General features: G+C 26.1%; 1 protein-coding gene across 1 annotated transcript; it reads right to left on the bottom strand.

Moving 5' to 3' along the window:
- Positions 1-4,641: 4,641 nt before the first annotated feature.
- Positions 4,642-11,763, bottom strand: LOC119667548 (CHRNA7-FAM7A fusion protein-like; the record flags this gene model as incomplete). Its single annotated transcript, XM_038076851.1, has 3 exons — positions 4,642-4,781; positions 11,323-11,517; positions 11,682-11,763. Coding segments are annotated over 3 exons (417 nt in total), but the record flags the coding sequence as incomplete, so codon positions are not given.
- Positions 11,764-12,775: the final 1,012 nt, after the last annotated feature.

The following is a 12,775-nucleotide window of genomic DNA, read 5'->3' as shown; positions in this document are numbered from 1 at the left end:
CCATAACCTAAATACGCCCATTCTGGTAGGATGTAACGTAGATCATGGTGGTTAGGTTAATTTGGAACTGCAGAGAGATTATGGTACCATGTCCGATAATCTGGTTACACCACTCCAACCACTTATATGGTATATAGATGTAGCAGTTGAAGATTATTTGCAGACTCATCGTCCTTTTTTTCAGTATTCAAATAAATACAGACTTTTCACCTCAAAATATCTGTAATATCTGTTTTATGATATCACAGCTCAGATACTTTGTTTGGCTTAATGCGCCTTGTGTGTAATTTGTTAATTTTGTGTTGATGAGGTTAAAATTTTTTGTACATATAGTACATATGCATTTGTGTGAGCCATTCGTTGTTTTTGTGAGATACAAAATCATTTATTTCGCAACGTCATCTGATTAGAACTTTTATGTTTTTGTGTTGAAACAAGTAAATCTCGTAAAAAGCGAGATAAACTTTTAATCTTCCGCTGAACATTCTTGTTATTGCATATCCTTATGTTTGTATGCTTGTATGAATGAATGTATGAATGAATGAAAATAATAAAAGTTGGAGTTGAAACAAAAAGTTTTTTAATAACGCTCCCATAATGAGTTTCCGCTGTTACCAATTCTCACACATTGTTTGAAATGAGCAAAAACTCAGTTAATTTCAAAATGAGCACAAATTTTAAGTTATATGCTTATTTTTCAAAGTAATTTAGTGAAAAATTCGGCTATGAGGCTTTTATTAATTTTTTAAGGAAGTAAAAAATAGTCCTAAAGATATGAAATAAAACATAATCGTCAACCTTATTTTGTAAAGTTTTTAAATATTGTAAAGTGAACTTTTCGCACGAATACTCGACTTAGACGAAATATATTGCATAGAATAGGTAATAGTGGACAATACCAAAGTTCCACTTAACAACACCAAAAAGCAAAAAAATGAAAAAAAAAATAACAACACCAAAGTTCCAGCTAAAACACCAACAAATCGATCAAATGTAGATATAATACAAAAATATATATAAAAGAAATTCAGAATAATTGAGAGAAAATAATTAATAACATTTTTTTCTGTTCAAAACGTTTTTCTAATCCAGTTATTAAATTTATTTATGGATTTCCATATATTTGCAAAGAAGAGCTAAATTTTTACATACTAGGACAATCAACTGGTTTTTCACATTCCACAACGCTTATGAGAACCAATTAGCTAAGTCGATATACGGATTGTTTAAACTGAATGAAGAACAATTTGTGAATTGTATAAGGAAATCTATAAGAAAACTGCGAGTTGAACTCAGCTAAACTGAGAATTGTCTCAAACAGAATTTTTCGGGTTTTTCACAAAAAAGAGAAGACTGTGAAAGAGGTGTTTGAAAATGTCCAATTCTGATGTGCAAAAAAACTTTTAAGTGAATACATTTCATTGAATGAGGAATTTAAACTTGGTGAAAGAGATATATACTATTATTGATTGATGAAATATCACTTAGAGACACACTCTGAGTTCGTGAAAGGTACTCAGAATAGGCATTAACGTCCCGGTACTATGGTCTCTCCTAATAATAATAATATAAACATTCAAAAATATTTTTGATATATATCAGAAAGCTTTGTTTCAGTTAAGAACCTAAATGTGAATATATAAGAAATTTGGTTAATTAATCTAAAAAATATTAATAATAAGTAATAGATATCTTAAATCAATATTAAAATTATACTCTTTTATTTATGCTTATATCACTTATTATTTTGTACTATTATTACAATTTATTTTAATATTATTAATGTTAGTATCAAGTGCAGTATTGTTAAAATTTTATAATAAATTTAAATAATAATAAATTTAAAATATTTGTATTTTTAAATTATTAATGTGTTGCCAATAATCATTTTAATTTGTATATTATTTTAAATTTTCCTAATTTTATAATTAAAGTTATCATGGAGTGCAGTATTCAGTGTTCAAAAATACTTAATAGTGTTCTTTACATTTTTCAATAAAATTATAATTTCAGGACAATTAAAGGAACAATTTCATACACAAAATATTTATACATATAAATAAATTCCCTAATCTGTTAAAAAATAATAAATAATTTTAATTAAAAACTTATTAAAATAACACATTATATAAAAATGACCAACTCTATTAAAATTTAAATCACATAAAAATACCATCAAAAAGTATAATAATAAAAACGAAATTATCATAATGTATTATAAAATTAAAATTTTATCTTAAATTAAAATAAAAATTAAATATTTTTTTTTATAGTTTATTTTAGTAGAATTGTTTTGGTAGTGAATTTAAGGATTTTTTTAATAATACTTAATTTATTATTAATATTTGAACGCCACCAAAAAAATGTGATGCTATTTCTTTTTGCTAAACTAATAAAAAATGACTACATTGTCAAAATTATGTGAAATTGATATAATTTGCTACGGTTAATTAAAGTGATATTAAAATAATAATGGACATTTTTGAATTGATATTATCTTACCTGAATTTAGTGAAATAATATTTTTTTTTAGATTAGCCAACATAAGTACAGATGTTTTTAATTTAATACTCATGAAGTATGTTTAATGTTAATTAGTGAGAAATAATTTAAATAACATATTGGATAGGATATTATATTATATTGTGTTTATTGTACACAAAATAAAAGAAAATTTAAAAAAAATTAAGAAATAAATTTTTTATGCTCTTATAATAAATTTCTTTTTATAGAAAAAAATTGTAATTAGGTAGAATATAATTCACAAAACAAAATTGGTTTTACATATAAATAACTTATTGTTATTTATACAATAATTTATATATATGACTAAAAGATTTATATATATTTATTAAGTTTATAATTCTTATTTATTTACTATATTATAGTTAATTGTGAATTGAAGTTGCTTAGATGATATTATGAATAATAATAATTATTAATTATAAATAATAATAATATATATACATAATAAAATTAATAGCTTCTGTTTAATAGTTTAATATTTGAAAAGCTTTAATAATTAACTAATAATATTTTAAATGTGTCGAATATTAAATTATTTCACCTCAAATAAAAAATTGTATTAAAATTTAAATAATATAATATTATACTGTAAGTAAATATTATTATGTAATATTATATTTCAAAATAATAATATTAAATTATTTTATTATTTAAATTTTTAAATTTTTCTTTTGGTATAGCAAATTTGAAATATTTTAATTTGATTTTTTGTATTTAAATGAATTAATTATTAAGTTTTGTACAGATTAAAACTATTAGATGCTTATAGTACATAGTATTTTAAAATATATTTTCAATAAAATATTACAAAAACTTAAAATAAAATATTTTGTTGATTTAAAACAAGATAAATTTAGAAAACTAATTGCATATAATATAAATTAATTTAAGAGTAATTAAGACTAAGGTAATATTTTAAAATACTTTTAAATATATTTAATTTTATTGTTATAGTTTCTAACTATACAATAATTTTTGAATTCAGTTTAATTTTTAAACATTTTTAGAATTTATTCAATTAACACTACATACATATTCAATAAAATATAATTGAATTTAATTGATTACATACATACTAAATATTATTAATTTAGTAATTAATTATTATTAATTTTTAAATATCAATTATAAATTAATTATGTTTATTTGGTTCATTATATATGTAATTTAGTAAATATTACGTTCATTCTATGTTAACTATTTATTTTATAATTTAATTATTTGATTTAATTTAATTGATTATAAATATTATATTTTATTGCGGGTTATTTGAAAACAAAATAGATTGCTAACGATTTTAATTTAATTTTTAATAATTAATTAATTTTGCTTAATTGATTATATATGTATTTTAAAATAAATTATTATTGTTGTGGTGGGTAATTTAAAATTTTTATAAAATATATACATATACACATATATTAAATTTATACATTTAATAATTTTTATACTTATGTAAATTAATTTTGTATATACTTATACTTGTGTTATACATTATGCAAAAACAAAAAAAGTTCAGTTTATATAATTTGATATAATAATGAATTAATTTTAGTTAATTAATAATATTTATATTAAAAAAATATGTTTTTAATTATTATAAGTTACTTACAACATAAAAAATACTTTTTGTAGTTCTAAGTTAATGTTAAGTCATATATACTATACTTAATATAATATTATATTACTCAAAATATTATATATTATTTTGTATGAGTCATTTTAATTATTTTTATTTAATTTAATATTAAAAAAATATTACATAATTAACTTAAAATCATAATATAAAATAAATGAACGGCTTAACTAAATTATATTATTTATACATAAAATCAAAAATAATTTTTATTTTTATATTTAGTTTTCCAAAAAAAATTTTGTTTATAATTTTACTTAAGTTATTAGTAATGTTTATTTAGTTAATGGTATCAATTATATATTTAAAGAAATGCATTGTTAATTTTATACACAACAAATTTATTTAATTGAATAAATAACCTCCCTATCTATTTTTATTATGAAATTTTTCTCTTCTATTTGTTGTGCAGCATTTATGAATAATTCCAAAAACCTAAAACCCTTATACACTTTTTTTTTAAAAATATTATAATAATATTACAAGAAAACAAAATAGTGTATGGTATTAAAATGAGTTGTGTGTAACATACCTAGTAGTGGAACTGCATCCGATGTGGCTGGCATGGTTTCGGCCACCATATTAAGGAAGACTGTTAGCGATAGTAGAATTGTAACTCCTATAAAGTAAAATTACCCACAAAAACTTATAGAAAAGTAAATGCATTATTATAAAATAGTTAGAATTCAAACACATCATAACTGCAAATACTACAGAAAACATATAAAAACACTGAAAATACTGTGCAGATACTTGGAATTTAGTAACAAAAAATATTTTGAAAATTGTATACCTTTAAGATACCTTTGAGACTCTTTAGCTTATTTTTTTCATAAATAAAGTTTTCTTTTTTAATAATTTGGAAAGTTTTTCTCTCACCTTTCGCCTCGTGCACGTTTTGATACAATTTATACTGTCAGCACTGTCATTTCAGTTGTCAAATAAAAAACTACTACCATATTTTCTGCGCTGAACCTCAGTATGCTCAGTGTGCTCAGTACCAGTACATGAGTGCGTCCAAACCAGCAAAGTTGGGCGCACTGTTGTGAGGATTTTTTGCTCCTAACACTTCACTGACTTTCAACTGACTTTTTGCCTGCTTTAGTTGTTAACTGCTGTTAGATACTCTTTGAAATCATATCAATCAAATAATTTTTGAAGGTTTGTTGCTATTTTGCTCTCAAAAAAAATAAAATTTACATTTTTTTGAATTTCTGTCCCGACAAAGTGAAAGAATATTGCAGTTTATTTTGGCGTGAAGCTTAACAAAATTTTTTATTCAAGTAAAAATACTTTGAAAGTAAATTTTGCGAAATAATTTTTTTGTTTTAAGTTTTCGCTTTCATCTACGAGCATAAATAAGTTCATATTAAATTCAACTCAGCTGAAGTCGCAGTGTAATATTCTCTTAAGAAAGTTCGTCGTTGCATCTTTTATTTTAGTTTCTTATTAGCATTTGAGTATAAAGTTCCCAGTTCTTTTACAGAACTTTTCCTGTTAAAAGTCACACACAAATTGACGCATAAACTCCTTGAAAACATCTTGTTTTTTGTTTCAGTTGTTTTCCTGCAGCTAATGCACTCGCTTATTGGCTTTATTTTCGTTTTACATGTAAACTTTTACATGAGTTACATGAGTTTTGACTTCTTTTCTAAGATGCGAAACGCATCCACAAAACGCTTGCGCTTCTCACAGCTACCGAACTGCATTAAGCGGAATAACGGAATAACAATTCGAATCTACTGCTGACACTTTGACATCGCTGCTGTTGCACTACTATTAAACCCAACTTTAATATGTATGGATGCGATATTTACGAGTATATTGAAATTTTGGCAGAAATAGTTTTAACCAAAAACTATGAACTGGCAAAGTAATAAACATGAAACATGTGTTGAACACATTCCTAAAAGAGTTGAATACTATGATCAGTCATTTAAGTTTAAGTTAACAGAGTGTGTCGGAAAAAATCGTATATCGACAGGATACTACAATGGACAAGATAATCATTGAAATGTTGCATTAATACCACTGCTCGTCTCAAAATCTGTTTAATCTTGGACGACCAAAATTAAGTGGGATTAAAGCTCATATCTGAGTTGACATATAACTTGTCTGGATACTTCATCAAGAGATATTTGACAGTAAAAAAATTGTGTGAGAAGACATAAGGAACAGAGAATGAGAGAGAGAGAGAGGGAGAAAGAGAGAAAGAGAGAGATAGAGAGAGAGAGAGAGAGAGAAGGCCTAAGCAAATAATAAAAAACTAACATAATCCAATTAGGTCATATGAGAGACTAAGAAGTATATATAAGTACTAAGAAACAGCGATTTATAAATATTGTAAGAAGGTCTGAATCAAATCCATAGATCTGACGTATCCAATTATCGTTACACTCTATCGGTACTCAGAAATAGCACGTTATAAACTGTGCCAATTACAAAGACCTAAAGCAACCCAATTAGATCATTTGTATCAAAACAAGAGGTTTTCAATCTCTGGATATAGATTAGATACTCGAATCTTGAGTAGATGTGAAATTTTTATTTTCAGTGTTCAAAGATGTGACTAAATACACCGATACCTGCAGATTTTGTAAAATATGTATCTATTCATGACTGGTGATCACCAAACAAAAAGTACAATCCTATTCATTAAATCCAACCAGGTGTAAGGTCTTGATCAATGCTATACTGTTAGTTTTATTAATAAACTTGAATTGTGTAAGATAACTTATCTAATTGTCTTTAGGGACAAAATCTCTATATCAATATATCATAATTCAACACATCTAATAGATTACATTGTGACCTATCTCATAGATCGCAGTGTAATATTTTTCTTTGCATTAATTAATAAATAAGTCACTATCTACTAGTCTACAAAAATTTAACAGTAACAAAAAAACACAATATGACTATTGGTCACCAAGTAATAGCGATAGGAAATCAATAAAAGTCATCAATTAGTTAATAGCTATGGCGACTTTGGACTTAGGGTAAAGACAGATAAGGATGGTAAGAATTCTTACTATGTAGAACAGAAGATGTAATCGTCGTATCCACAGCTCATCTATGATACGATACACGATACAATATATTGAGATGAGGATATTTGATTTTCTTCTGTAAAGTATCATTTATTGATTTAGTATAACAATTATTTTTACCAGGGATTGAAAATTATGGTATCATCATGCATTTGTATTACGGGAGCTGCATTATTAATAGCTTCAGGAAGCAAGACTTGCGAAACAAAATAATTAGAATAAGAGCGATACATCAGTAATAAAAATTGTGGTAAGTAATTTAACTGTATAGGAGAATATAGAAAATTTTTACGTCTTAAGTTTAAGTGCCAAAAAAAAAGTATGGTTAATATTAAATACTATATATGAGTAATAACTGAAGCAAGTAAGATAGGGAAAATACTCAGCAAAATTTTTGCCCCGTAAAAGTAAATGGCATGTAACGCATAAGATACAACCACGAGCTAGAACGGCTAGCTGAAGGTGATACAATCAACCAATTTATGACAAAGCAGCGATTAAGATGGGTTGGATATGTGATAAGAATACCGAATGTAAGAGTACCGCCTAAGATTTATGCGAACGAAGTAGGAACCAGTAGACGAAAATGGTGACGAAGAAAACGATTGACAAATAGTGTGCAGCAGGACTTACAAAAAATAAACATAAGTAATTGGAAAATAAAAGCAAAAAACAGAGAAGAATGGAAGACTGTTTTTGAACAGGCTTAGGTTCTACATGGACTGTATAGTCACTGATGATTATATATGAGTAATAAATGCGACCAGAAATCATTAAGAAAAGTGGTAATTTAGAATATATTAATTATTAAAGATCAAATGACATTAATATAGACTGAATACTCTCATAATATTGAGTACTATTAACTTTTTTTTATCAACAGATATGTATCTTAGTTACATATGAAAGATAATATGAGAGTTAATATAAAGCTAGATTTATACTCAAATATTAGCAAAATAATTTATATAAAATTTAATGGCAATCAATTTTAAGCGAAACTAAAATCTTAATGAGCAAAACATCATTGAAAATTAATTGCGAAATTATTTTCAACAAAAGTCTTAATGAGAAAACAAAAGAAATAAATTGCTGTTATTATTTATTTGAGCTGTCACCACATAACCGAACATTCTCCTAAACTGCCATGTCATTTGCTTTACTTACTCTACGAATATATTGTTTAAGTATATATATAAATGGAGAGAAGTGCTACGTATGGTTGCAGTGAGACGATACTTCGGAAAAGGATAAAAGGATACATACAAAAGATTTTGCACAAATCAACAGAGCCGTTGATGACTTTCGATGCTTTTAAAAGGTAATGAAAAAATACTGCAATATTTAGAATGATTAATGATGCAAGAAATTTACTGCCCATTGCAGCTTGCGGTATCTGCTGCCAACTGCACTATTTGCTGTTGCACATCAGCGTACAACCGCGATGCATTACAAGGATAATACCACAAATGCACTAAAAGAGTTAAAAGTTTCCTTGAGTTTGCTTTTAATGCGGCATTTAGATAGGATACGTGTCCTTAAATATGCATTACTTTGTTTCTTTTTCTGTTTGATTTGTACTTTTTACGTTCTTTTGTTTTTAAAGTTCTGTTTGCTTTTTTATTTATATTTATTTAGTTCTATTTACCATATTTTATACTTCTTTTATTTTATTTTTGCTAGGGATACACAGACCCTACATAAAATTTAAATAATATTTTATATAAAATATTGTTGCATATTTCGTATATGAAAGAAAAAAAAATATAAAATCAACATTAAATATGTCCTTTTGCATATTTTCACTTTTATTATAAGCATCCTTGTGTGTTGGTAAGAAAGTTTTTTCACTGCTCGAAATCATTTTTATTTTATTTTATTTTATTTTAGTTTTGTAGTTATTTGCAAATATTTAAAATGTTTTCTACAAATTCTCTTAAATGCACCCTACACGCGGTGTGGGTGATTTTGAGAACGTGGAGACTATATATATATTGCAATATATATTTTAATTAAGAAACTAGGTATAGGAATAAAAATAATGAATTGAAAATCAGTAGAATAATTTGAAAGATAATTTAAATGAAATAGATTTTTTTAAGAAAGATGGAAGAGGACAAAAAAAATATGTGAAAGAGATGGCATTGTTTCATACATATATGTATGTATTGGATGCCTTCCACCCAGGTATTTCAAATTTAAATTCAATTTTATTAAGTTAATAATAACGTTGTTGTTCCATTTATAATTTGTATCCTGTAATTAGCATACCACTATTCTTCTTCAGGGCATGTATAACCAGTGCCTTGAGTTACCTATAACTTTGTTGACTCCAACTTAGTGCTTCTCAAGCAATATTGCTATTTGATGTTCATAGAATGTGTCCTATTTAGCCTTAACTGCTTTTATGAATTTCTTTTAGTTTGGCTAGTCCGACCTCACAATTCGATATTGTATATTCTCTGAGGTAACTAGAAGCGTAAAATTCTTCATAGGCATTGGTTTATAAAAGTCTGATTTTTGGACTGGATTCTGTGGTATTTTTCCATATATGACTTCCTCGAAAAAAAGATGACTTTGTGTTATTGTGAATTTGAAGCCACAGTTCTTTACATTTTTGTTCCATAGCATTGTTAAATATATGTAATAATCTTATATTAATTTTGATGTTAATTCATATCTCAAAATTCAAGGCATGTAGAGAAGAAACTGCAGTTTAAATGAGTACATTATCTATTTTTTGCAAGCAATCGGTATGACGCCAATTGAACTCACTTAGTTCCTATCTTAGAAACTCAAGACGTATAGCGTAGAACATGAAGATTAATATATTATCTATTTAATTCAAGTAATCGCTATGCTGCCAACTAAAGTCACTTTAACTATAAAGAACAGTTCTACTTTAAAATATATCGTGCATCACACAGTATATATCTCCTCTTTGACTTTCACAAGCAGTTTTTATTATCTATAGCAATACTCATATCTTAAGAAAGCATTATTATTATTATTATTATTGCTTGTTCTGTACAATATTTGATTATATAAACTTAGCCTAACTTAGGCTATCTCATATCAAATATCGATTTATTCGTTTCTTTGTTTATGGTTCTATGCCAAGAATTGCTTGGTCGTCTTCGGGTGCTACTGCCTTGTGTATTCCAGGTTAGTGTTGCATGTGCTACGTCATTTGTGCTTTTGCGTAAGAAAACATTATAGGTGCTTTTTAATACTTTGATGACTGTTTATTTTGTTTAGGCGGAATTTTTAAAAAAATTCCTTTTGTACCGCAAACTAAATTCACATGGCAGGGAATTAAAAGTTTTAACATTCTGCAGATACCCTGTAGGTCAAGGTTCTAATTGTTGTTTGTTGTTGTTTTTTGTTGTTGTTTGAAGCTTTGTTTATTTTAATGTGTATTTTTCATTTGTTGTAATTCTGATGAGAGACCTTATTTCTCGTTATTTCAGTTCAGTTTACTGTCGCCTTTGATTAGAACTGATGTTGATTTTGTTTATCTTTGCATTCACTTTGCTGAAATTTGCTTGCAGCATTTAAGTTACATTTCCACTGAGACAAACAAGATGTTTTGACAATGCTACTATTTTCTAAAAAATATATTTTTCATTTTTTGTGCTTTTTTTGTTGGTATATTAAGATTTATTAACAAACAAAATTTTAATGAAAAGTTTACTTTACTTATTTACCACTGCAATATTCTTCTAGGGAGTTCGTGAGACAAAGGAATTTTAAGCTACAATTATTTAACTATTTTAATTGGATTCATTAAGGATTCAACAGTTAGTGTGTGACATACTACATTTCATAAAAGAAAAACAAAAACAACTAATAATACTACATGCATTTTACATCAATATTAGACAGAGCGAGGCTTATAGAGACTTAGCGCGAATTCAGCAATTCTCAAAGTAAGATTTGATAGTTAGGTTAAAGATAAAGATAAAGAGCAGGCGGACGAAAGATTAGAAATGAATTGACTCAATTTCAGTTTAATTTCAACTACTTTTTAGTTTCAAATTACTTTTGTTTATCTGGCAATACTTTTCATCACACCATGCAATTGTGTTTGCTACTGTAGAACGAACTTACCAAGCGAAAGTTTTTCACCAGAATCTGGTGGCAGTGTAAAACCTAGCAATGCCATTGAGGCAATCAGTACACACGGCACAATTAAATTAAAAAAATAGTACAAAGTTTTTCGTCGTATTAAAATGGCGAATGTTATGTCAATATAAGGTTCTGGGCAGCAATTATAGTAGATTTCATTTCGTTTACCAGGCACACCTATAATTAAATGCAAAATTTAATGCAAAAATTGTAAATTATGCATTAGAAGATGTAAACATTATTTTGTAAAAGAAAAGTCATAGATGAAATTAAATTATTATACTTCATACGGATGGTTCATTTATTTATTTTGTAAGTAATTGGATCACTTGGTTTTTTACCTAATAAATCCCACTCGCCATTCGTTATAAAACTAGAAATATCGCCACCAGCTTCATCCTGTAATTGCAGGTCCAACTGAAAGAACAAAATTAGAATAATATAGAATAGAATTTTAGAAAAATTATTAATTAAAAAATTATTTAATGAAGTATATATATATATAACTATTTTTTTTAAATATAGTTTTAAATATAGTTTTCTTATAATTATGGAAGAACGAGATCACTAAATTGAATGTTGTTAAATATACTAAAATTGATACTAAAATTGGATAAGATTGTTTGTTCGTGCACGTCAAAAATGGCTCAATGCATTGTTTCATCATTTACGTAAAACTAGTGGAAAAGCAACCAACTATTGATACTATACAATTTTCGATAGAACCCAAAAAAGTGATTCTGAATTGGTCAAATCTGATCTGGGATCAACCACTGATTATATGACACCAAAACTTTGAAAGTTAAATTCCTACAATACATCCTACAATAGATAGATATATAGATAGATAGATATATAGATAGATAGATAGATAGATAGACAGATAGATAGATAAGATATATAGATAGATAGATAGTTAGATAGATAGATAGATAGATAGATAGATAGATAGATAGATAGATAGATAGATAGATAGATAGATAGATAGATAGATAGATAGATGGATAGATAGATGGATAGATAGATAGATAGATAGATAGATAGATAGATAGATAGATAGATAGATAGATAGATAGATAGATAGATAGATAGATAGATAGATAGATAGATGACAGTAATAGCTATGAAGGGAAGACGGGTTTACTGAAATAGTCCGTGTTGTGACAACAACGACATAGTTTTAAATCACCACAACAATTTTCAGTTACTTATTAAGTATCGTTTAGTTAAAGATTACTTATTGTTATGTGTAAATTGTTTTATTCAAAAAAAGTAAATAAAATGAAATAAATTGTTAATACAGATTGTATATAGAAAATAATAAAATGAACTATTCTTTGAAGTGATGATATTAAAATATTGCCCATATTCTATACGGAAAATACTTAAATGAACTATTCTCTAAAGTGATAATATATTAAGTTAAGTATATAAA

This window comes from Teleopsis dalmanni, chromosome 1 (assembly GCF_002237135.1).
Source record: "Teleopsis dalmanni isolate 2A chromosome 1, ASM223713v2, whole genome shotgun sequence".
NCBI lineage: Eukaryota > Metazoa > Arthropoda > Insecta > Diptera > Diopsidae > Teleopsis > Teleopsis dalmanni.
This window is presented reverse-complemented; position numbering and strand designations above follow the sequence as displayed.